The sequence below is a fragment of the Grus americana genome, chromosome 16 (assembly GCF_028858705.1).
Source record: "Grus americana isolate bGruAme1 chromosome 16, bGruAme1.mat, whole genome shotgun sequence".
NCBI classification, from domain to species: domain Eukaryota; kingdom Metazoa; phylum Chordata; class Aves; order Gruiformes; family Gruidae; genus Grus; species Grus americana.
The window spans coordinates 6,270,646-6,298,135 of NC_072867.1; the positions used below are offsets into that span (position 1 = coordinate 6,270,646).

General features: G+C 35.8%; 2 protein-coding genes across 5 annotated transcripts in view; one reads left to right on the forward strand and one right to left on the reverse strand.

Annotated features, from left to right (window-relative positions):
• RSPH14 (radial spoke head 14 homolog) overlaps positions 1–27,490 on the reverse strand; it is a 95,791-nt gene that overhangs the window by 38,324 nt on the left and 29,977 nt on the right. The window lies entirely within an intron of this gene.
• Positions 1–27,490, forward strand: part of GNAZ (G protein subunit alpha z) — a 67,468-nt gene that overhangs the window by 20,510 nt on the left and 19,468 nt on the right. For all 4 annotated transcript variants that reach the window (XM_054844577.1, XM_054844578.1, XM_054844580.1 and 1 more), the window contains one exon: positions 3,629–4,906. In XM_054844577.1, coding sequence (XP_054700552.1) covers positions 4,184–4,906 — 723 coding nt within the window. In that variant the 5' untranslated portion in view covers positions 3,629–4,183. The remainder of the gene's footprint in view (positions 1–3,628; positions 4,907–27,490) is intronic.

Consider the following 27,490-nt stretch of genomic DNA (forward strand, 5'->3'; position numbering starts at 1 on the left):
GGTCACTGTTTAAAACAACTTTATACTGGTGATTCAAGAGCATTCGTTACAGAAGTTAAACAGTAAACTAACTTCTGTGAAATTATTTCAACCCTATATTTATACTGCATGCATATTTGGGACTCTTTCTGGCTGCTTTCCTGGATTCAAAAATCTGAACCGATTTCCCCATTCCTTATTACCCTCAGTTCTGCACGTGCGCATGCTCTCTCTCTCAAAAAAAAAAAAAAAAGTGTCTGCTTAGTAGAACACTTCTCAGTGAACTACCTTGGGTATTTCCTGATGTATCATACTCCCTCATGTCTTTTTCTCTTTCGTTAATAGTGTAAGAAGTGATTGAAAGTTAAAGCCAGAAAAAAAGAGGTTTTGTTAAAGTACTGGAATTCTCTGTGGATGTCTATAATCATCAGAAACTGATTATATTAGGTTAGCTTACACTTGTAAGTCTTAGATGTGTGCTGTGCTACTTGCTAGATTTGCTTGTATTTGCTTTTGCATGGGTAAATGCTCAAACAGGTAGGTCTACTACCTCTAAACTTTCAGGTGAGTAAAGAGAAAGAAGCAGCGATCAGAACCAATAAGCTGGGAAAGTACAGCTTGGGTAAGGTTTTGTTTTCTTCCTTTCTAGTATGTGCTCTGTAATACTGAATAGGCTACCAGTCCTGAATTAACCAAGATTGCTGGCAACTATAGTTAAAACTGCTGTGGAAAGTCTGCTGCAACCTTTTGAACTTCACTTTACTTTCTTAAAATAGGTACTTTTGGGGAAAAATTATATATATCATCTGGCTAGTAGGATGGAAATACTGTAAAGACAGGAATAAGGTTAGCTCTTAAAGCCCTGTGAGTGCGGGCTGGTGGTGGTGAAGCTAAATTATTAGACTACTGGTACCACTTGTATTTGACTGTGATAGTAACAGCCATTGGCTTTACTCTCAGCTGAGGAGCTGGCTCCTTTTGATAAAATCTTAGTGGGGGGAATATCTTTCAAGGCAGATTCTGTAACTCTGCATTCCATGATAACGTGCCAGTAGCTAATGCAACAAGAGACAACGGTCAGATCTTTCCTTAGGGAATTTTTTACAATTGAATTGTGGTGTTGTAATGTCATTCTCCTTCCTCCCCACCCCTGTTACCTGGGAACATGCTGAGAAAATGGAGAAGTGTTTATGACTGCAAACACACAGATCAGTTTGGGCAAGACAGAAGTGATGGGCAGGGGCAAAGAGCAAGCCTAGATATGAAACCAATAATGACTGGTTTTTATTGGCCTCAAAAATTTGGACAGAAGAGCGTGCTAGTACTAAACAGCCTGCTCAGTTAAATGGGCTTCAACAGGTTTATTATATAAATAAATTTTGCAGAATTTTGCTCAGGTATCCTTCCCACTCCAAAAAAGAACTTTTGGGCATTACTACTCTGATAATCAAAATAGATCACTGTTAGCTCAGGATCTGGGGCATGTTAATTTATCTTGTGGGAAGAACTATCTATTTTAGTCATGATAAGATAGTCCATATATATCATCAGATTTGACAAATACATTAACTTTTTGAGTAGCTTCAATTTTCAGTAGAAGGCAGATGTACTAGTTTAGATGCACATATGCAGTATAACATGGTCATTCACAGAATAAGATTTTTTTTAAAAAGAAAACTCAGAAAGAAATGTGCACAGCAAAAGGAAGCAATAAGGCTTTCCATTAGAGTAACTGAAAAGACTTTTATCTAATTAGGAACTTACAGCCATGAAACACTTGCATTTTTAATATGAAATCTGATCTAAAAACCAGAACCAATTCCAGACTGCCTTATTTTCTGAGTATGTTCCAAGGAAAAGTAAAACCGGTGAGAAGAAATTTATCTTTATATAGCCAGGACAGTAGAATGTAGTAACATAATAGTTTGTAAAGTTATTCTTTTTCTGAACTTTAAAAGGAGTGACTATGAACATGGAAGATGCTTTTCAGTGTATGAAGGAAAACTTATTTAAATAAATCAAATTTTCTTACTGTAGTAAACTATTTGGAAATAGTATCTACTTCTCTGCTTTACAAAGCAGTAATATAATCACCTCATTATATTCCCACTTGAAATGGTGATATGCAAGTATCATTGCAATATATGCAATAGGAATAACTAGAAGCCAGGAAAAAAAAGGAAAATAGTGTAATCTCATTTACACAGAATGTATGTGCCTCTTGCAAAATTTTTCATCTTTGATCAGAGAGATGTGTAGAAAATGGATCATTTGGTCCCTCTCCTAGTAGTGTGGAATCATCCTCTTCAATATGTATTTTAATGCTTTGTCACATCTACATTGAAATGCTAGTAAGTTCATGCAAGAAAAACTTCCGAAGACTTCTAGGGCAACTTTGAAAATGGAATTTGGGAGACTTAGTCTTATTAAAATATAGTAGAAGTTACATTTCTTTAGTAGGCTCTGAAATTTTTCTTAAGCCTACCTCTGAGGTTATCTCAGTGGCACGTTCTTTAGCTTGTAAAAATACACACCGAAGAGCCTCTAGACACAAGAAAACAGACAGCAAGACAGGTGTTGAAGTGGGCTGGGGCCACATGATGAGGAAGCCATGACATCTGCGGTTCTGTTGTGCTCAGAGCTTAGTGGGAGCAGCAAGCCCTTCCTAGAAAGGAGGCAAATTATCACCAATCAGCTATTAGTAATGTGTTTTCCCTCTGTGAGAGGTAACTGCTTCCTGCTGTTGCCTTCTGCAGAGTTCCAACTAGTAGGCTTAACCCCTAATTTGGAAAAGAGTAATTGCTCTAAGTCACTGAAAAGCTGTCAGCCCTTGCTTGGGATGGCATTTCCTGTGCTTTTTGTATGAAACGTCCACTTTGTAGTCACTGTTACTGTATCTCAGAATTTTCTGTATTAAAAATGGAAGAGAGGAGGCTTAATAACACTTAGCTTGGCTGTGGAAAGAAGCTTACAAAGTTTGTTGTAGTAGTGCATCACTTCACTGATTAAGCGGGGTGCAGGTAGTATGTTTAACAGTACTGTTCTCCAAAGAGAAAGAAGATCTGTTACTGTATTCTGCAAAGATCAGTAACTCTCCCTTTTACAAAATCATGAAGCAAAGTTAATCACCTCCTTTTGCTTCCTAATTTAGTTATTTAAATGTTCAGTACAAACAGAAAAGATGAAAGAAAACTCAGGAGGACATCTGCCTGAGTACAAGATATTGATATAAATAGACTGGGAAAAGTAGTTGTGAGTCTGTTTCATTTTCTGCTTCAGGAAAACCAGTCAGAACAGGACTGTGCAGGAAAAGCACTGCCATAAGCTCTTGCTGAGGGAGAAATTGGGGCACAGCTCAGCACTGTTTGTTTTCATGTAGGTTTAGATAATAAAACACAGAAGGCTGAAAGGGAGATTTGATTTACTATTGTTCAGAAACCACATTTTCTTAGGTCTGCAAGCTTCAGCTGTCCCTAAGTTTTTGCTAGGGTTTTAGATTTTTGCTTTTCTTTACATATTTTTCCATCTGTATTTTCTGTTTTGGATAATAAAAGCTTTAGAAGTCTAGAAGAGGAGGAGAAAGTGAGCGGTTTGCAGCAAGGAAGCAGAGTCTCTCACTTCATTCATTTCTTTTCTCATTGTTTGGCAGGTGGAAAGCACAGATTTACAGAGCTGAACTGGATCAGCTGAAGAAGTGGAGGAAGAGAAACAAAACAAGTACAGCACCACTGAAAAGAGCTTCAGCTGTATCTGCAGCATCACTGCAGCAACCAGAAAATACAATTAAAAGACAAAGGCTACAGCAGAGAAGGTGAAAGTGCAGCTCCTTACCTTTGGACAGAAGGCAGCAAAATAATTATGCAGAACAGAAAAGAGTATTTGATGGATCTAGCGAAACTGTGGCAGAGGGAAGTGTCCCTTCATTAACAGGAATGTGCCACTGTTTATACACTGGAAAGGGGAGTGCCATGAGATCTACTGAAGAGACTATTTCTGTGGTTGCATATTTACATGTGTTTGCACCTCTGCTGGGACTGAATTAGGTGGTACAGGCATCTTGGATCATCAGGTATTGGATAGTGACTTTTGTTTCGTTCAAGGTGTACCTGGCACGAGAACTGAAAGACACCACAGATCTTTTTCAGAGACACAAAGAGAGTGAGACAATCTCCAACCTTTCCTTTCTGTAACTGCCTGCTATACCATGGGATGTCGGCAAAGCTCTGAGGAGAAAGAGGCAGCGCGGCGGTCCCGTAGGATTGACCGCCACCTGCGCTCTGAAAGTCAGCGACAACGAAGAGAGATTAAGCTCCTTCTCCTGGGTACCAGCAATTCTGGGAAGAGTACTATTGTAAAGCAGATGAAAATCATTCATAGTGGTGGCTTTAACTTGGAGGCCTGTAAGGAATACAAACCTCTGATTATCTATAATGCAATTGACTCCCTCACACGTATCATTCGGGCTCTAGCCACCCTTAAGATAGAATTTCACAATCCTGACAGAGCATATGATGCTGTACAGCTTTTTGCCCTGACAGGCCCAGCTGAGAGCAAAGGTGAGATTACCCCTGAGCTTCTGGGAGTCATGAAACGGCTCTGGGCAGACCCAGGTGTGCAGGAGTGTTTTTGCCGCTCCAATGAGTACCACCTAGAGGATAATGCTGCATACTACTTAAATGACCTAGAAAGGATTGCAGCACTGGACTACATCCCTACAGTGGAAGATATTCTGCGTTCTCGGGACATGACCACAGGGATTGTAGAAAATAAGTTCACCTTCAAAGAGCTGACTTTCAAAATGGTGGATGTGGGTGGACAGAGATCTGAACGCAAAAAATGGATCCACTGTTTCGAGGGGGTTACAGCAATAATTTTCTGTGTGGAGCTGAGTGGATATGACTTGAAGCTGTATGAAGATAACCAAACAGTAAGTGCACCTTCTACTCCTTACTCCCTTTCCTTCTCTTCCTCTCCCCCTCCCCAGTGTTTGGCCATTTTTTTTCCCCCTCACCTCCCTACTCTCCCGAGGCAGTAATTCCCCAACTTCTTGGCCCCAAAGGTGATTTCCTTCTCCTCACCCCCAATCTCTATTATAGAGCCAGAAGCTAGGATTCCTTTGTTTGGATAGTTTTCCCCACTGGACAGATTTAATTATTTAATGTTACTTTTGGGAAATGGAGGTCCTCTTCACATGACAGCAGATTTTTTTTTTGGTGCCTTTTAGTTAAATGTTTACCTGGTTAATTGTTACTCCAAACATCACTTAAAAAAGTAGGCAGTACTGACATCCTGGTGTACAGGGATGGTTAATTTGGACACCATGTTTTGCAAGTCCTGGGGAATTTTGAAGCTAAAATAGTTATAAGTAACAGTTTGCTCCCTATTTTTTTTTCTTCAGGATTTTCAATCATAATTTGGGATTAAATAAATTAATTTTTTTTAATTAGTATGGAACTTTTAAATTTTAAAATTTTCTTTGACTGTTTTTGTTGATATGTCTGGTTTGCTTTGTCCAATGAATAACTATTCCTGTTTAATTCCCTCTAATGCTATTAGCTTTTGGTTTTCACAGCACTCAAATACAGTAACCATGGAAAAATATGTGTAAGTGTTCATATATGCAACTATGCATTTGCTAACACATTCGGCTTGCCTGAGTTAACCTTTACAGAGTTTCATTTGAACGTTGTTGGGTTGTTTTTTTTTTTTGACAGCCTTGTAAAACGTGATGCTTAAGAGATGGAAGTTTGTGGGTAGAAACACATAATGAGTCTATCATCTAGTGGTTCCTAAACATGATATTTACATTTGAAAACAGCTGCCTTTCAGGAAGAATTAAAATCTATACTGTAAAATCAGAAAGTTAACCTTAAAATGTTTCTGCTTCTCCTTCTCTTGTACTCCCTTACATATCTTCAGTTGTCTTACATTTAGAAAGCTTGTTCACAAATTTCAGTTCCTGGAGTAGTCCAGAACACTGAAATCCTTGTTCTTTGCAGGTGCATTACCTAAGTGTTGTTGGGGAGGAAATTGTTCCCAGAAGTTTTTATAGTAGTATACTGCACATGTATGTGCAAGAGCTGTATCATCTGTGTGACACCCTCTAGTGCTTGTATGGGTGTGACACCACTTCATATGCAGCTGTCTATTTCCTTTTCCCTTTTTTTGCTCTAAAATAATAACTTCGAGGAACCTCTGAAAATCTCACAACTGATTACCAACTCATATAGGCTTCTCTCAAATGATGAAGTGGAGGAACAGGTTAGGAGAAAGGGGGAGTACTGAAGCTCTACGTAAGATGTCTGTCTCAGATCTCTCTGTAAATTTTCTCTACCCTGAAAATCTCCACTCCCCTGTCCTGGAAGGGGGCCAACTGTGACATTCTTCACTGTTGTTTATTTTGTATTGGACTTGTTTAATGTCATCATAGTTGCATACCTGATTTTTTTTTTATTAAAAATTATTGAGAGCTCCTGTGCTTTTTAAAGATGCCGAAGACGTGGTTGTGGTTTTGCTAATGACTGCAATAACTGCAGTGGCTTTAATGGCTAAATGTGAAAGCCTCCCAAAACCTATGTATATTTTATATAACACATGCCATTCACCAGATCCCCTGAACTATATCGGTACCTGAAACAGCTTCAGTGCCTTCTATCTGGTCTGCGGTTTATACAATACCACTTATCATAGAATTATGGTACAGATTAAAATATTGTCAAGTGACCTAGGGGATCCCACGGTTCTGGTGATAGGAATTTATAGCAATTGAGGTATGGAAACTCCATGACATGGAAGTGGTCACAGAAAGGAATTCTATAGGTGATACTTCTGACATTTTCCAGAGTTTGTATCGGAAGTTTACAGCCATCACTGAGGTAGTGTTGGAGGAAGATTCTTATATTGTATGAAAAATGCACAAACCAAAAAGAAACAAATACTGGATAAAACATGTAGAGTAATATTTCCCAGAATGCTTTTGTTTGCTGCTTTGTTTTTTCTGCCATAGCTCTCAGTAAAGTCTTGTCCAAGTTCTGGGTTCTGCAACCAACTCCTTCCCTCCAAACCAGTATAAGACAAGATCATCACCAAAGGAAATAGGTGATACTATTCCCTTCGCCCACCATGCATGTAGGAAAGGCGTTCTTTAAGTACCACTTAATACAATTTCTTATCATTATTGGTACAGTGATGTCAAATTATTTAAACTCATTTGTACTTTTAATTCCTTTGTCAGTATTTTTGGTGGCTAATACAGTTTCTTTACAAAGATTTTTCTTATTAGAAGGGAGCTAAGTGATAAGTTTGAGAAGCAATTATACTTAGGTATGAACCAAGACTAAAATATTGTTTCAAAAAAATATTCCCTTTGTTTTACAAGCTTTCCATACATGGTTGAATCCCTTTTGCGTGCACTTTCTATGATTCTTCAAGGGGAAAAAAACCTTATGGTCAAGAACATTCACCTAAGCTGAATTTTGATAAAACTTTTCAGAAATACTTGAATTTTATTGCAAATGAAGCGTACATTATGAGTACAAATCTTTTACAAAGATTTTCCTTATTAGAAGGCAGCTAAGTGACAAGTTTGAGAAACAATTATACTAGGTCATGAGAAATATCGGACCAGAGAAATTTATTTTAAGAAAAAATATAATAGATTGTTTCCTAATTTTTAGTAGCTTTGTTGGGTTTGTCTAGATCTTTGTTGCACCTCCATCATTGTCTCCATGTGTCTGAGGCTATTCTACAAGTATGTAATTCTCTCTTGAATTTTTGCAAATATATCACATATATAATATTTCCCTATTCTTATCTTCTGTAGTGATTTTACAGCTTATCCACTGCATTTCCATTTTCTTCTCTGTACTACATTGACTGATTCACCATTCATTGTCCTACGTGTGGACTTATGCTTCGTTATCTGGAGATTCTTGTCTTGGCATTAGTGCCTTCCTATTGTAACCGACTTCTGTATCTGGTTTTTGTTTAGTAAACTCCTCTTGACATAAGAGAAGCATTGCCCCTAATTCTTCTCTTTATTTCCTGAGACATTAGAAAAAGCATATCTCATATCTAGACTCTGACTAGGAGTTAGTTGGTTTCTTGCAATTCCTTAGACTTTTCCTGCCTTGTTCTTAAGATTTAAAAATCAAAAAGAACTAGCCCAAAAATCCTTATGGACATTGCTTTTGATTCCTTTATCTAGAATCAAATGGAGTAAGTGTCTGGGTTATTTGAGAATGACATTGAAGCCCACTTTTACCTAGAGTTTTAACAGCATGGAGGGCTAATCTTCTATGATCTGTTTCTATCCCTTTTCTACAATCTGATGTTCCTTGGTGCTACTGCTTATAGAGGGTATTCAACACTGAAATTCAGACTTTTGTCCTCCCTCAGCTTCCATGTGTATGCAACCACTGTCCAAGTATTTGGCCATCTATGAAATTAAATTCTGAAGACATATTTTTATGATCTATCAAGAAATCAGAACATAGGTGAAATATGAGAGAGCAGTCATCTTTCTGAATCTCCCACTTATGTGGCAAAAAGGACAGGGATACTAATAGCATTTCAGGGGGAACCTGACTGTATAAAGAACAGGTTACCTTTGGCCCATCCTCTGGGTGTTATGCTTCATCCAAACATACATCCATAATTTTACTGTGCAGGGCGTGGCATGTTTCAGGTGTGCTGAATAATCAATACAGTGTTAAACAGCTCCCACAGCTAAACTATGAGAAGTATCTACGTTGGTAGATCACTTGAACACTACAACACCGAGACTGTCAAAATAAATACAAAATAATAGTGTTGCTGAGTCTAAGATGCTTCCTGGTATAGCAGCTGTGGTAAAGAGAACTATTAAATAAAACTAGTCCACTGCCAAACATAACTCACTGCTTGACAGAGCACGTAAGAATCTGGCTGACTCAGAAACTGAAAGTTGAGCAAATGATCTATATGAATATGATAACTTCTGTGCTTCCTGTTGACGGAAGTGCATAAATGCTATGCATGAGCCTTGTCTTCACTGAAGATGCATTAAAATAATGATTGACAAATATGATGAAAATTGAGGGGAAAGATGAGCTAGTTCTGCATACTGGTAGGTCCTGAATATAGCTAACTCATGAAGCCTGTTCAGGGTGAGAGTATTGTAGTGACACTAATGTGCAGAAGGGAGAACAAAAATAATGTCCAAACTGTCAGTTGCCAGGACAATTTTTCCTTTGTGCATAATTTTAAAAGACAAAGTAAGTTAAACCTTATACTGCCTGGAAACATATGAGAGAAGGGGAAGAAAGAATTTTTCTGGGGCTTTTGTCTTTCTCCTGCTATGCTTTATTGTGGGTAACATCAATTGCAGAGACAGAATCACCTGAGTTAACAGTTTCTAGATCTGGCCAAACCAGTATTTTGACTTGTCTGTTCAAAGTATGTGATATTTAGCTGCTTACTAAAGAGCAAGACAGTGAAAACTATAATTCTTCATCTTTTTTTTTTCCTCCACCTGGTGTGTTTTCTTCTGTCACTCTCTATACCAATATTTTTCCTGCTTATCTAGGGTTATCTGCAAATGTGATCTGTCTGTTTTTATTTCCACAATGTCTTACACATTTTTTTCTGCCTAACATGTAATAAATATAGCTTTATCTTTCCATGCACATAGTTAGTATGACTCAACTAGGTAACAGCTGCCTCTTCTTTTGACACAGTTGCAAAATGGTTTGTGCAATACCCTTGGAATGCTATTGATTTATTATAAGATTATTATTCCTGACTAGCTCAGATTCACGTGGTGCAGGAGATACCAAGCAAAAGTTGGACATGTCTGCTTTTTCTAAAAATGACACTAGTTAAATAATTTTATAAGTATGAATGTTAAAACTTCTTGCAGGTAGCTTAATTTTCATTATTTAGATAATTTTTATTCTTTCTTACAGCCATTCCAAGTGAATGCAAAATGAAACTTTAGGCTTTTTTGAGGCTATTTTTTTAGTATAGCATCTTGTTAAAAGGAAGACGGAGATGAAAAAGACAAAATACTGCAGCCAAAAGTTCAGACTGCAGTGGGCCTCATGCAAAAAAAATTGTTGGGGTCATAATGGAACCTCTCACTTATCTAAGAATAACTTACCTGGAAAGCCCTCTGTTATATGCTAATGGTATGCATTTTGAACAGAAATCCTGCTTCTGCCAGTAATTTTTTATCAAGAAAACAAAATTTTTAACTTACCACCACCACTCCTGAAACCAAATACTTAAGGAGCTTATTGGCCTTTCCTGATACCTCAGCTTTTTGAGAGTACAGTTTATGAAAACTCCTTTCTGGCATGCAGCTATTTTCCTGCAATACTAATAATAGTCAGGATAGAGGGGAAATTGTGATACATGTTATACATAGCCCTTTTAGCACCTGTTAATATCAGTGGCAAAAACCCTCCATATTGTCAAACATCTTTTTAAACAAACATCTAGGGAATCTGAGAAAAAGATTGACCTAATCTGTTCAGGTGCTCTCATTTTTTATGAAGCCTTTCAAGATATTTCACAGCAAACTTTGAGTGGGAGCAAAGCCTAGATGACTTCAGCATTCACGTGTGTAATCTTTCAGCACTGCAAATGGAATTCTAGCCTTGCCCTTCTTCACTTAAGAAGTTGACCGTATAAGCTGGATAGCATCTATTTGATATAGAATCAATTTGTGAAGGAAATGAACTGAATTCTTAGCCTCTCTCAACTGGGTTGCAAAGTCACAATCCTCTTCCCAAATATATTGTCACAGAAAAGATAGAAGTGAAATTAGAGCACTCCTTATAACAAGGCAAATACAGGAGTTAGAAGGGGAATACACCAGAGCAATACAAGGTTCTCCTAGAGCAAATTGCCATCTTCATGTGAAACTCTCAAGATGACTTTACTGAAAATCACTTGCTTAAAAGTCTTCATTTGTCCTTATAGAACCTCTTGAACAGTAAGGAAAGCCACAAATTTTTAGGGCTGTGAAGAGTATGTGACAATCGTGGCCTAGCCTTTCAGAAAATGTGCTTCTTGGACGTTTAGATATTTAAACATCAGAGGAACAACTATCCATTGTACATCATTCAATACAAAGCTGAAAATAACTTTTTAAGAACACTGGACCTAAATGAGACCATAACCGAACAATGCGATCGATTTACTGTGTGCATTAGCTTTTCCAGTTATTAACATCATAAAACATGCAAAAAAAATTTTCTCTGCTTAAAGAAAATGACTACAACGTGCATTAAGAAGGCATTTTATTATCAAAATTACTTTTTAAAAAAAAAGTTATTAGTTCAAGTGATTTTTCAGGTAATTTTCAATAAATGGTTTGTAATCAGTGTTAGGTATAAATATTTTGCCAAGTACAAATATGTGTATTTTTGGAGATTTCCTGCTATGCAAAAATATGTGGACATATATTTCAAGCATGAATGCTAAGAAATATTTCTACTGAGAAAATCTTAAGTTATACTTCCTGAATTAAAGCACAAATTTGAGGAAATTAATTAGATTCTCTGAAACTTAATGCATATGAAGAAGAGCATTCTGGCATTAGGCATCTGAAGCCCAATGCCATGAATAGACTAATGCGGGTTATGTTCAGAACACTTCTAGAATCCATCAAGTGGGTAGAGAAGTGTTGATACCATCTCTCATAATACTGTATGCGTACTTAATAATCACAGGAAGTAGGAGCATGTCAATAAAAAAAAAGGAAGCAGCTACTTTGGGTTATTTCTGTAACTGTGCTGAACAAAAAAGTAGATAAAAGCTGTAAGAACTCTCTGTGGTATGCCAGCCCTGAGAGAGTAGTGGAGTCCAATTAGCCTTAAAAACTAGCAGAGATACTGGAACAAAGAAAAAGGATCCTTACTGTTAATGCAGCTTCAAAGTGAATTTTGGTGGTTGGTGGATTTTTCAGAACTTTGTTCTGTATTACAAGTCCATATTTTAGGTAAATATATTCTCCTGTAATTACCACCACCACCACCACCACCCCCCCCCCCCCGTTATACACTAATGGTATGTACTTGTATTACACAGTAATGCAAGTGTAATTTGGCGTGCACCTGAACTTTCTATATTGTTGGGATGGCAATCCAAAACCCCTCCAGCATATTAGAATACTTCTTCAGTATGTATTCCCAATACATATTTTTCAGTGTATCCAAAATCCTTACTGACTCAGAAGACAGCTGGCTTTGTTTGATAACATAAAAAACGTAACTAATGGGAATTTATTCACATGCCTTACTCCTAATGTGCAAATTTAAAAGGCTCCCTAGCTTAGAAGAACAAAGACATCAGATATAGCTCTTCTACCTGTGAATGTAGAAAGATGCTGTGTCCTGAAATGGAGGCTGATAGAATTTTTCTGATTGCTGTTATTTGGTGGAGTTGCTACCTTACTGTTTATAGAACAAGAAGATTGATCTGAAATTTTACTCCTGAAATGCTACAGCACTTGTTGTTCTTGCTGGCTGGTGAGCAAATCTCTCCTATAATGTTCACCTACTAAGACTATCTAGTTTGGAAGTTGATAACAGAAATGATAATACAGTTGACAAGCTTTAGCAAAGAAAATTGTGTGGCATGAAACAAGAAAATAGGAAGTGATCTTGAATGCCAAAAGCCCAACAAGGTTTGACAGGATTAGTAACAAAGAAAAAACAAAACAGTTAAATAGTACAGCAGATAAAATCATGTATAAAATAAAAGTACCTGTTTTTGAAAAGCATTAAGGTGAATAGCAAATACTTGTCTGCAAGGTATTACTACTAACATCACATTACTTGTAATTGTGTTTAAAATAGTTTTCAGGAATAGCCTTTGATGTTAGTCTGTTGTATGCACAGGTCAAAAAACTGGGAGAAACTATTAACTTAGACTAGAATATGTAGACATGAAAAAATTCATACCATGAATAAATATGGTTCTTACAAAGGAAAGTCATGCCTTCTAAAGTTGCTAACTCTGGGTGGGTGGGTATGTTGGTGATTTTGCTGTGGCTTTTTGTTTGGGTTTTGGTGTTTTGGTTTGGTTTTTGGCCGTTTTTTAGGGAACGAGGAACTATGCAGGGAGATGAATCCTGATGCTGAAACCATTTTACCTTGGAAAAAGGATTTTGATAGACTCTTTCTGAGAGAAACCAGGCTGCTGTGGCTTTTCCCTCCACTACAGGGAAGGCTTGTCCTGAACAAAGATTAAAGGTGGGAGTAGGATCTGGTGGACAATTCTTTCAGTGTAAGGAAATGAGAGGAGCAGTAGATGCTCAGTAGCTTACACTGTTTAACATCTTCCTAAATGATATTAAAAAGTTGCTGTTTGGTCTGACTTGCTACTGATATTTTCAGTAGTACTTTTACTGATATTTATTCTTCTATGCTATACTTTAACAGGAATTGTCCCTTTTTTCACACTGAAAGACTAGATCCTTGGATAAGCTTATCTTATATATAAGTATTGTCCTTGGAGACGGTGCCTTGCATAAGGAATGGTTTGTTTTTCTGCATCCATTTCTCTGCTTTTTATAATTCTTTTGGATCTTGTTAATATGGAAGTATGAATATCAGCTATCTGCTGTGACTCTGGTGTGTACACTTTTAGAATTTTAGGTAGAAATTTCTTTAATACTTTTAAGAAATAACTAACGTGATTTTATGGGCAGAAGAACAAAAGAAATATGAATTATGACAGAGAAATAATTGGAAGAGATTGAAATCTTACTAATAAGTAATCTTTGTTTTTAGGAATGTAATGAAATGAGGCATTATAAGAACACTAACCTTAACGCTAGGTCAAAACTTGTCAAAAGGCATGTTCCTGGATACTTGATCAACTCTAACAATTAGAATTCTTCTAATTTTTTTTTCTTGTGGTAGTATTAATAAAAGAATTATATCTATCATTACAAAAAATATGTATATTTTCAATCTTTTTTATAAATTCTCTTCTATAAAATAGGTATTCATGTTCTCAGAAATCTTTTAGATAAGTATTTTAATCATTACATAAATACTTTTGACTTTCTCACCATTGCCTAATATCTTCCAATATGGTACTTAAGAATCTTATCTCTGCTATTATCTTGAACAAAAGGTTAACATATTCTGTCTTATCTTAAAGCTGGTTTATTTTTTTGGTAGTACAGAAGCTTCTCACTTGCATAAAGCAAAGAGACTTCCTTGCAGTCAATTAATTCTTTCTTTCGTGGCTCTCAGTGCAGCCTATAGTTACATCTCAAGCTACACTGCCATCTTCTACTACTTTCTACTACTGTAGAAAGCAGCCAGTCAGTGTCCTTCCTCTCTTCTTACAGATGACAATTCTGGACGTGTGCTGAACGCCTTTACTGTGTATGTGTAGTAAACCTTATGTGTTCCCAGGATTGACTGGCTTTACTGGACATCTGCAGCATAGGCACTCTCTTTCTGCATAGTGCAATGTCTGGACAGATAAGGTGAGACTAGAGGATAAGAAAGAGTTCATGGTAGTCAGCTGCTGCCACCACTAGAAAGACTTGGGGCTGCAGGTCAAATGAGTTATTTTGTCAGTTATTATCAACAGTGTCCATGGACTGATCACTGAACATTCTTGTTCCATGGAGTGCTACAAGACTGGTTTTGGGCCTTCACTCCTTTTGATCGTGTTGTCTTTTTTTTAACTTGCCATTAACTCTGTTTCAGTGGTCAAATATAACAGGCAGTAGACATACCTAGTAATATTCTTATAGGGATAGTCTGAAGTGGCACTCAGTCTAGACTAAAACCTTTTTGTGGTGTGTGGGTTTTGGGGGGTTTTTTTGCATTGAAAATGTTCTGTGGATGCAAAATTCTTATCCTATCCCAACTTGAACCACATTTTGCTTAAGTTTCCTCTGGATCCCATCTCTGTTGATTCTGTAAAATCCTTGAATTGAATTACTTATATGATTAAAAAAATCTCAGTGACTTGGCATACAGCTGTAATTAATTCTAATTATGCTATATTGTTGTCTTTGTTCTGGCTGGTGTTTATGGCATGTTTTAATGTAATGTTATCTGTGAGTAAAGTTACTCTTTCTGTCATTAACCAAGATATTAAATAAGCTTGGACATTAAGCAGATCCCTGTAGAATCTGCCTGTACACTTGCATATATTTAGTAATTTGCATTTATTGCTGCTGTTTTACCGCTCTTTCAGCCATTTTCAATAGGTGGAATAATCTTCATAGCTAGCAGCTTATTCTTTATGCTGGATGAGACAGTGTATGCATATGCCATGGGTTGTCTTTTAGTTTTTGGTATTTTCTTTATTGTATGCTGCCAAGACTGAATACTTAAGCCTGCTTCTTGGGATAGATTTTTGAGTATCAAACTGCATTTTTTTAAAGCTATTAATAGGCTTAGTTAAATTTTGAACCTGTCAACCAATGACAGTGTCCCCTGATTATACTTCAAAATTAGCAGACGATGAATAACTCCTCTACTCCAATTAATTCAGTTCTCTAACTCCTGTCACTTATTTTTTAGATATTTAATCTTGATACTGTCCTTTCTTTCCACTATTAAACTGATTGAAACAACTTGCTTTCAAAATACACAGTCCAGTCATTCTCTCTGTACTTTTCCTCATTATTTACTGATTGGTCATGTTTTACTTCACAAACAGGAACCAACCCCCAACCATTTATCATCAGTAGAAATAAATTATAATACTTTAACACAATTTAGCATAAAATTCATGTAACAGAAGTAGTATCTTTAGAAGCAAGAATCCTTCAGTCCATCAGTTATGGGGAGAAAGCTTATGACTAACTTTATAGAATAACATGATGCTATGTCATACATAAGCTACGTGTACTTCAGGACAGCCTGGTCCTGAGCTTTTTTTTTTTGCTTATTTTTTTAAAGAACCTCTCCAGTTTAACTACCTTATGTTCTCTTCTGCTGCTGTTTCCCTGGCAACATGGCATGGTAGAGTGTCATATCATTCGACAATGAGCTTTGCTTTTGCTGTGTCCTGCCAGAGCTAGCAGTGTTTCTAGCAATCTGAGCTTTCTCACTGCAACTGTGACATAGCAATGAGAGTTTCTTTCCATTAACGTTTGCCAAAATCAGTTGGAATTCCATTGGTGTACATGTTTATGCAGTAGTGCCCTGATAATACTGGCTAGGAATGTCATTGGACTTGTCAGAGTTGACTAATTTTTACAATGCCTTTTAGTATTAGGTGTAGTCCAATAGTGTGAATTCTCCTGGCAGTGACATAGAAAGGGATGGTTCTAATAGCAGCTTGCATTGTGCCTTTGCTGTTCTTCATAGATCAAATGAAAGCAGTAATTAGAAATAAATTAATAAAGCCCCAACAACCCGTACATGGAAAAAGGAAAACAATCAAAATGAACTGAAATGTGAGAGGTTAATAAAGAAGGTTAAAGATATGTTAAGAAAAAATGAAATGAAAGGCTGACAAAACCAAACGCAGTGTGGCTGTGCCTAAAACGTCCTGGAGGCAGTGTTCTGCAGAGCATCTGGCTGTTATTGCTATCCAGAAATCCAGACTGAGACTTACAGCATTTAAAAAGGTTTCAAAAGGTTAATTTGTTTTGTTTAGCTAAAAAGATTGCTAAGTACCTGCTTAATGTATAAGTACCTTAAAGAGCAAAAAATGCTCAATACTTCAAGAAATACATAATCTAATGGAGAAAAGCAAAATAAGAACAAATGGTTAGAAGCTAGGTCAGATAAATACCAACTTGAAATAGCTTTTTTAATTATTTTTTTTTTAGGAAGGAGGCTGAACCAGTTGAACCAGCTTTTCTGGAATATAGAGTTTAGTCAGACATCATCAGCTACAAATGACTAGGCTTAGGGAAAACCCAATAGATGGAAATGACCATAGTTATGATAAAGGAAAGTTAGACCAAAAGATCCAATGATCATGATACTCTCAGTTTAATATTTATACAGAGATAAACGTCCAAATGATAGCCTTGTTATTTTATAAATTAAATAACCCATTCCTGCTAAATCCTTCCATTTAAGATCTCCCATTTTGATAAAGTGATTCTGTGTGTGGTTTGGTTTTTTTCTTTTCTTTCTTCTTTTCTCTTTGAAGCAGCATAGAATATGGAAAGCACAATTACGTGCATTTGGTGAAATGCATATTGAATGCATATATTAAATATATAAAATATATCTGCAAGCTCACCACTTAGGAAGAAAGGGAGGTCTCATTCTCTCCCTCCTGCTTGTTCAACTCTTCAGTCAACTACTGCTACCTCTACTGCATGCTTCTCCCTTGTTACCTGAGCCAGCCCTTTGCTAAACAGATATAACTCATGTATCAGAAAATTATCCAGTATTTCAGTGTGGTTGATTTTCTGCTGGAATCCTGAGTATATCACTCATAGAGGAGTCCAGTAAGTTCCAGATCTGTGTAAGGCAAACAGTAGGATCCCATGCCCAGAAGCAGAGGAAAATCAAAAGGTAGATGAATCAGACTTCCCTGTTCTGATATATCAACTGCTAAAGGAGCTAAAGTCATCCTATATAACTAAACTTTACTATAAGATTTGTTATCTGTGTATTTGGGAAAGAAAAGTAGGAAAGCTACGCTATTGTAGTTACAGGGAAGACGTCACAAACCTCCATATCTGCATTTGACTGAATGGTAGGTTTTATGAGCCACTCAGGGTATTATTACCAGATGGTAAGTATTAATGTTACCTGCTGCTTTTTATTTGCTTTTGTAAAAGTCAGAGCATAGGGCAATAGGATATGAATAATTTCTTCTCTAAATGCAATCACTTTAAATACTAGAATCATAGGGGTTTTGTGACAGAAATTGGATTCTCAGTCTATTTCTGTTACGTATTTCCAGGGATGAAACAGATTGGGGATACATGGTAGGATGCAGTTAAATTTAATTCTTACTCCTACTCTTGCCTTCTCCCTCATTCCAGTATTTATTAGCAGCTACTTTTTTGATGCTCTTTTTTATGTTATAATGTTTATCGCAGTGAATAATTCACTATCTTAGAAAATGGGAGAACGATGGTTCAAAGATAAGGAATGAAAAGCTTATGCTTGATAGAATTATAAGAGAAATTGTCAGAAATACTGAACTTCATAAACTCTCAAATGAGATGCTAGAACCATCAGCTATAATTTTTCTTACAAGTAGATTAGAAAAATTAATTAACAATGAATGGTGTAGTAAACAGTCCTGCAAAATATACAATTAGATTATTAAAATCATTATATTTATATTGCCATGTATGTGGCTTAATATTTGAAGACTTTGTTTTACTGGGGAATAAGTACTGGGAAATTCTATAGAATTCCAGCAGATTGTATTGTAGATGCTGATTTCAGTTTAATAACAATATTTTTCAAATAACAAAGTGAATGAGACTGTTAATCACTGATTTTAATGAGTAAAGCCAGGGTCCAGATTTTAATACTTTGTACTTTGCTTTCCTGATTAATACTTCTGTACTTCTGTGCTCTTTGCATTTATTATTTGCTGTGAGGAAATTGCTAATATTTATTAGTACTCATTTTCCTTATTAATCCTGTACATTCTCAATTGTTTCCTTCATTGGTAAATAGATCCTAGATGATATTTTGTTGGAGTCTTTGCTTTCTGATTCATAAAGTTGACTTTTCTGTTTAGGAACCAGTTTTATATGCATTTTCTGTATTGCTCAATGTATGGGTACAATACAGACAGGGAAGCTCTTGTACAGTGTAAGAGGGTGCAGACTTGTTTGGCAGTGGTTTAAGCTGAAGCAGGGTGTAAATTGAAGGAGAAATTGAACTGTCACATAATTTCAGAGGAAACACTGTAGCCATCAGCTGTAAACATATTTACAAAGAGAATAGATAATGTAAATGCAAGATTGCTCCATTTTAAAAGCAGAGAAAACAGCTTCACAGAAAAGTACATTGAAACCAGCCTATCAATTCACAATCTTACAACATATCATTTCTACGCAAAGCAGTGATCTCCATATTATTTCCTCAGTCCCCTCTTTTTCGCTTCCTATATCCTTCTCAAAATCCTTTTCCATTGCACACTTTCATTATGGATTATAGCTTACTGGCTTTATTAATAGTTTTCTTGTACACAAAGAACTTCTACAACCAATTTCTGTACAGTCCCTTAGGCAAAGCTTATACAAATCTGTAATTGATAGTCCACTCCTCCAGTTACAAAAATCGTATCAGATACCACAAATATATTCTAAACCATCATATTCTAATAAGGCATGCTCGGCATGAACCACTTTTTATTTAAAGAAATCAGTGGTGGTTATTTCATTGTATGCAAACTTAAATGTGGAAAAAAAAATCAAAACAAGAAAACACAAAAACCTGAAAAAGTGTTTTTTTAAGTTTCAAATCAAACTGGGATTTCTACGTATATGGCCAATTTCAATTGCTATTTTTCCTGTATTTTTTGCTTTTCTTTTGGACAACAGACACTGTTTCATAGTAACTAAACTACTTTCAAATGATTTAATGCTTTTAAAGTGCACTTAAAGCATTAGCCTATGAAGAAATTTAGGACAGGCCTAACATAGCATATCAGTTTGCTTGTTCACTGATTAAGTGAAATAGGATGATGCCTTCAGTTAGAACGGTGGGAATTGTCCACCTGTTCTGCTGCCCATCTATTCATAAGAAACGATGTAAAATAATGTTAGAAAAAAGTGCTTTGAGAAATTTTCCTACTCTAGATCCTGTAACAGTCATGTCTAATTTCTAGATAAAATAATGCTCACAGCAAAAAAGGAATTAATTTTCTTTTCTAAAACTGATTAGGAAAGGACAATAATAACTCACTGTAAAATTCTCATTAGAGAGTTCTACACAATATTTTTGCTGGAAAGTTCACCTGATCCTTAAGAAAATCCTTTGAGAATGCTTTAATCTAGCTAGTGGTAAAAATCCAGTATCATGTGCCACTTTTTCTAACTTTCATCTACTAGTAATCATGCATTTATGCAGCATAGTGGTTCAAGATATATTTCACATGTATCTTATAATTCTCAGTTCATTGTACTTGTTCAACAAGTGACTATGAACAGAAACACTGCCATGTTTCTGTAATGGTATCAAATCTTTACAATAAAGAAATGAAAATCGTTAGCGTGTCAAAAGGTATTTAAGAATGTATCAAAGACATTTCATGAGAAATGAGGCATTGTCCAGCTAAGAAATGAAGAACAAAAAAAATGATTTATCAAACTGGGAAAAGCTAATCTTGCTCATCAATATGAGAATTTCATGATTGCAGTACACTGAATTAATCCCTAATCTGTAATATCACCATTATGTCACTTTTCTAAGGTGACATAGATTGTTAATAGCTCCTGCCAAAAGTGCATCAGTTACACAGCAATGCAATGTCAGGTAAGGTGAAGCTATCCAGTAAGAGATGATGGGATATACGATAAAGTCTTGGCTTGCAGAAATGATTATGTATTGAACTTGTAGGTCATCCATATGGTAGATTGCTAATATTTTTCCACTGTTTACTGCCTGGTATCTGAACTCTTTGCCCATGCATAAAACCTTTAAAAGAATCTTTTTTTCCTTCATTTCTCTGCCATTTTAAAAAATTATTTATTAGCTTAGAGTTAGATCACATGAATTAGTTTTCAATTTTGCATCAAAGGCAGAAAGATTCATAGATAGTCTGACTTTAACATTTATGCAGTTGTATTTTTGTTGAAAGAGTTGTGTCCCATGTTTTTGGGTATTTTATACCAAGGCTGACAGCATCTACCTTTACTGGAAGGTAACTTTGAGTGATTAGCCAGATATTTAGCTGGAAACTACTCTGAATATGGATTTTACAAATAGTTCCATTTCAGTCAGTTGCAGGTTCAACTTAATCTGAAGATTTTACACAAATTATAATCCTTCCTCCACCGAGGTCTTCTGCAAGGTGCCTTTCCAGTTTACCTTACACAAAAGATTCTAGGGCATGCTCATTAAGAGATGATCGGTGATTTTTTGGAATAGCTTGACAAATGTTTTTTTTTTTTAATTCTACTGTTTCCCTGTTATGAAGATAAGCCTCCTCTGAACAACAGGGAAATGACATGATTATTCAAAACTGGAAGCTGGAAAATGAAGGCTTTTCTAAGGTAATAAATACTGGACATAAAATACCTCCACTGTTCTTTATTTAAGTGGTATCTGTGTTATCCTCCACACACAGATATGATTAGGGCATGTGGCATCCCTGGTGACACAAAGAAGATAAAGCTAAAAAAAAAAAATCAGCCTTTGCAAACAGCTGTGTAATATGACTGACACCTACAAATACACTTTCCAGAAAGAATGATCTAGCTGTTGCTGTCTAAATCCCCTAACAAACTCAAACTATCTTATCTCCAATAGCCATTTTGTGTCCTCCTGTTCTGTTTCTGTTCATCAGACCTATCAGACCTACAAAACATACTTTCTCTAAATCCTTGATATTCCTAATGATGTGAACCTCTTGATTCAGCTGGTATTTGTCATATGTTTCCATTGCAGAGCCCACTTCCTAGAGCTGAGACTTGAACTGCAACATTATAATACAGAACTGTATATGAAAGGATATGTATTATTTTTAAAATTTTAATTATTAAAATTCACTGAAAGATGCTGTCAACACAGTTTATCTGTACTGACTGCACAACAACAATTCTTAAACTTCTTTGTATTTTAATGTTCGTTCTCTGTGTTATAAAACCCTCATCTCAACTGCTCTTTCTCGATTGTTCTATCATCTGGCGTCAGTGGCTTAATCTTCCTTGCTCTGTCTTGCTTTTCTCAGTTCCAGATGGGTATGGTTTATAAAAAAACATCTTCTTGAAAGGGATACTTAAAGACTTTTTATATCGTAAAAATGTCTCAGGGTATTTGTTGCACGCAGAACTGAGATAATAGGTTTAACAGACTGGTATATTACCCTTTTTTTGAATGTCTTTCAAAAAAGGATTTACTTATAAACATGTCAAAACCCATGCTGACTTCTACGGATGCTAAAGGAGGAGACAAAATCTGCCCGATTGTAGTAGGACCCATTATACAGACTTGAGATATGTTGAAGGCAGGAGGTGTAGGGGGAAGGGGAAGAGAGACACATCCCTGCCAGCTAATATATCCAACCACTGCTAGGTGATCTCGGGGAAACAACCTTTTAGTTTTTAAATAGATACTTTCCAATGGTGCAAGGGAGAGTGAGAATACAGGCCATTTCTTCCCCAGATACTATTTTCAGATGCATGAAGAAATCCTGTTGGTGGTGGTTGTGCATGTAGAAGAGAGGAAAGGTGAGATTTTTTTTCTGTGCTCTTTGCTGACTATTTACGTAATAAGTTATCACCACACTGTACAAACATAGCAGAGACCTGATTTTAATCCTATGTTAATTTTACTATGTATTGATCTGTTTCATGCATTGCTTAAAGTAGCCTGATGTTACCATAGCCTTGGCAACAAGTCTAATTCAGAGTTCCAAACCTTTTTTTTTCCCTGTGCTGCTCACTCACATTCTCCAAAATGAGCTACTTTTTGCTGGATGGGTTTTCCTGATCGCATTTAGAGTGTGACCTCACAAACAGATATGGCGGCATAACGGAGGGACATCCCACCACACTGTGGGAGGGGGGTAATTCTTCTTCCAGCTTCACTGGCAAAGTCAGCTTATCAGGGAGCTATAGCCTGATACTGTAGCATTATAATTTGTCATTGGTTAGTAGCTAGCCTCATGTGAAACATACATCCACCGAATTTTGTCAGTACCCTTGCAATACAAGTTTAATTATTATCATAGTATGAAACCAAGGATGTTGAATCAAAGCCATGTGTCCTTGATATGGAGCAGCTCTGACTGTAGCTAGAAGACAACTGCTTTGAGAAGTTGAATGTCATGTATCTGTATTTTCACGTGTTGTGGCGATAGATTTAATCTCCAAAGATACTAAATAAAGTACTATATCACATAATAAACATTTAAAAATTATGAAAATGCAGAATATGTCTACTAAAATTGAATTAATTAGCAAATTTAAATACTGGTTTATGAATGACACATGGAGATACAGGAGGTGTGTTTGTTTCCAGGGATGTTTAGGTGTAGATTGGGTTAATACATCTCTATCCATTTCTAAGACAGAAAATGGTGTAGTAAGTTTTAATAGCAAAATGAAACATAGTATACAAAGGAAAATAATTATTCAGTCTTTTCTCAGTCAAGTTGAAAAATTCAATTTTATAAAAATATTAGAGGCTTAAATTATATTTTCAACTTCATCCTGTTACCTTGTTTAAATAGCTCTTGCTGTTTTAATCTGCAGTCAAGACTGCAGCTATTACTACCCTGAGTTTAATTATGCCTTCTGTCTACTAGTAGAGGAAGGAGTTAAACTGTAGGTTACTGAGTGTTCACATTTTCAAACTACATGGTCACAAAATAAGTTGTATACTTCAGGAACTATTATGTACCAGCCCTTCCCCTCAATACTAATGGAAAAGATAGGCCATCTATTTAAAAAAACCCAAACAACAAAACCCCACAAAAAACTTCAACAAAAACCCCCAAACAAAAACCAAAAACCCCAACAAATAGACACCATAATACTAGCAGACTAGAGCACAGACATTACTATAATTTTCTTTTGATACTATCTGCTAAATTGGCTAATCCATAGGATTCAGCGTCCAAATGGGTCTTTCCCATTCAGACATTAAATTCCACAAAGTATCCAGTGATCCAGCCTGAGACAAGATTTTAGCTGCACTGAATAAATTCTCTTTGAGGTGACGGTTAAATAGAAGTTAGGTGGAGGTGTCCCGACTAAAAAGGAGTGATGCAGCTTTTCTAAAATGTTACCACTGCTATTCTGCTCAAGAAGAAATTTAAGACAAAAAGGCCACAGCGTGTCAAAGAAATGTCACCTTGTTCTGAGAGTACAAAAGCCATTCTGTACTCAAATCATTCAATTCCTTCTTCAAAATATGAATATTTAAAATAGAAAAATGCATTGACAAAAAATGCTGATGAACACTGAAGGAAATAAATTTTTTGAGAAGTACCCTTCTTACTTTAAAAACCAACCAAACAAAAAACACCCCACTACAAAAATCTCATTTTTCAGAGCCTGACTGGTGGCACTGGAGCTTAGTTCTACCTAAACAAGGATTGTAAAATTGCTATCCTAAAGTGTATTTCAAATCTAGATGCAAATTGGTGCTCATCCCATGAGGTCCACTTCACTGGTGAAATGACTGGTCATCCCTAGGATACAAGATTAAAAAAATCAGGAGCTTTTTTTTTTTTTTTGGTAATGAAATATGCAGGGATGTTCCTGTACCACTGCCATCTCTGGAGACAGACTAATTTTAAGCTTTCCTGTAACCATTTCTCTGGAATCAAGGATTGCAAGGAGTGTCAGTGCTTTTCTAGAAGATTTTAAAGCTGAGTAGCATAAAATAGACATATAAACCTTTACTGTGGACTTTACCATGATACCTAGATAAATTATGGCATGTGTCCAAGGCACTTCCTCTGCTTTCTGAACAAGAAGAATTCATTCTACACTAACAAATTATTTAAATATGTCTAGTGTTTTTACTTTGAAATAGATCAGATAAACCTTGACTTACTGAAAAAATGGTCATAACAATCTTTTGTTCCACATGTACTTATTTACTTGTCAGTCATAAACTACTAAATGTCTGTTGATAATTCTACCATGCAACTGAAATGGTAAAAATAAGTCCTTATGCCTTGGAAGCCAAAGATAATGGACAAGCCATGGCTCTAGAGTTAGCAGAGGTTTTGTTCAATCCACAGCAAAAAAATAGTTCATCAGTGTTTTGTATTTTTTAAAATAACGTACATGGCAAAAGGTAGTGACATAAATTGCAGTTTCTGATTATGGCTAGTTTAAACTGGATTTTCAAAACTGCCTATTTGAGGTCTTAAAAAGAACTGAAAAAATTAATATTTTTGGAAAAGTCTGTGAGGAATTCCAGGCTTTGTACTTATAAGATGTATGATAAATGCATCACACCAACTCATCATAACATTCCTCATAGGAATAAAAATGTTATTCTGCTGCAGATACACACACATATATATTTATCTACATATAGTCATAACAACTGCAAAGTATAAGAAGCAAGAGATGAAAGGTATATTTGCTAACTATAGGTGTAATTTGAGTTGCCTAATGCTGTTACATCAAACATAAATATTAAAAAAAAAATGCTGTTTCAAATAGTCATGAGACAACATTAGAAAGGAAGGCATGGTGACACACTCGGGATTCAATGTAATTTCCTTGTCAATAGTTTTTGACTGTTGCACAGAACAGATCATTATCATATCAGCACTGCAGTACTGAGGCCAAAATATACATTGCTTCTCTACTATATTTTATGTTGACAGTATTACATTGATGCTATAATATAGATAAAACGTTGGTGCACTGTGATCAGGTTTAGGTTCACAGGAGATACAATCTACAAGGGACTGAAGTGGGAAGCTAGTACTGCTAACTGTTTCCTCCTTATGATTAGCAGAAATTCTAGCATGCAAATTAAAATTGGTTTGAAAAAACCCTATGTCAGAAACAACATATAAAACTTGGTCATTTGTACACTGGGTCAGGTGACTGTCCTATTGATTCTTAATAGCAAGTGTCTAATAAGGACAAAGTAATCAAGCATGTCTTTTAAAATCAGTATGGACACTTTAAAATATTTTCTTTGGGTGGAAAAAGAGGTGTGATTCTTTGTATGCTCTGCCATGTTCTGCTTGCATTATTCTAAAGTGGGCTCATTTCAATGGGTTTAACCCCCCCTCCCCCCCATCCCCCCTTTTTTTAAGTCCACATTAATCTGCATAATAATAGATCTGATCCATTCTGTGCTGGTGACAGTGCTTGATTTCCAGCTCAAATGCTTACTTGTTGATGTTATCTGATTTGCTAGGAGTTTTAAAAGTTATTTTCATTTGGCGGTTTTAGAGATGTGCAGAACTGGGCTGGTGAAGTTAAAATGGTGCCGCTTAGCAGACAAAAACCTTGCCAAAATCATAAACATGCTCATGGTTAGATTGAATGGAATAGACTTATATTAGTCAATGGAAAAACAGAACTCTTAGTCGCTATCCTCCAGAATGTTTGAATGATTTGTTGTGTAATTATTTTAAGACCTGGATTTCTGACAATTTAATAAATATTTATTTAATCCATGGGCAGAAGTTAAACAGAAAGAATAGTTTGAATATGAAAATGAGTATGGAAACTTGTCATAAAGTGAGTAAATATATAAATGCATATATGTGTATATACGCCTATTATACACATTCCTTGTTCATTGCCTCTTCGGAAAATGGTGAATGAACTCAGATACAGAGTAAGTGTTATAGTTGCTCAAATGCTTCCTGAGTCACATTAGGGTTGCATCTGTGCCAGTGCAGAATGCTGCATTAACTAATGCTAATAAACTAAGTCAGAAATCAGTGAATCACAGAGGATAAAAAAAGGGTGTTAGAAAACAAGCAGTTTTGACTTTATATATGTTCTTTCAACATTCTGTAAAGCAAGTCAAGTTTATATGTAAATTTCATCAGACCCTCATAACTAATGCAGAAATAAGAAAGAAAAGTTAATTTCTTTCCTCATATTATGCCTCAATTCAACTGGATAAATAACTGTGTTATAGGGAAAAAAAAATCAATCAAAAATCAATCATTGAAATACATAACTAGAAAAAAAAAGTTTTAAAAAAGTAATCTAGGCTATCCTTAGCATCACTACAAATCTAATAATTTTTATCATCTTTTACTTAATTGTATCATCACCTTCATAAATTTATGCTGGTTTATGTCTAAATGACATTTCATATACTGTTCCATGAATATTACAGCCAAAGAAAATGGCTTCCTTTAATTTTTATCTAAGTTCTTCTCTTCCATTTCTTGTATCCACTGTCAAACTAGTTTCTGATGAAGTTCCATTTCAATACATAACAAAATTTTTATTTGGTTGTGTACGTGTGTATATGTATAAAAACCTACTGTTAATATTGTATTCATCAAGGATTTTTAACTGCATTTGGTGATATAGGCTATTGTACTTATAAAAAATCTCAGGCAACTTTATTAAGTGCCATACAGTAATATTTGCAATACCTACACATTTCAACAATTACTTACACACATGCAGCATTACAGCAAGACTTGAGGCTTAAAACTGCAGTATTTTTTTTTTCTACTTCTAAGAGAATAGATGATGTCTTGGAATATTTATCAAGATTCCATGAGGTGCTAGAGAGGTGGGACTGCCAAGAGGTGATGATAATAACAGTCTACACCATATTTAAGAGCCCTTGCCAGTAAGCAAACTGAAATCTCTTTAGTCCAGCTGTACGTGCTCAGACTCCTGCCATAAATCTCATCTGGCCTTGTGAGAGACAATGCTGGAAAT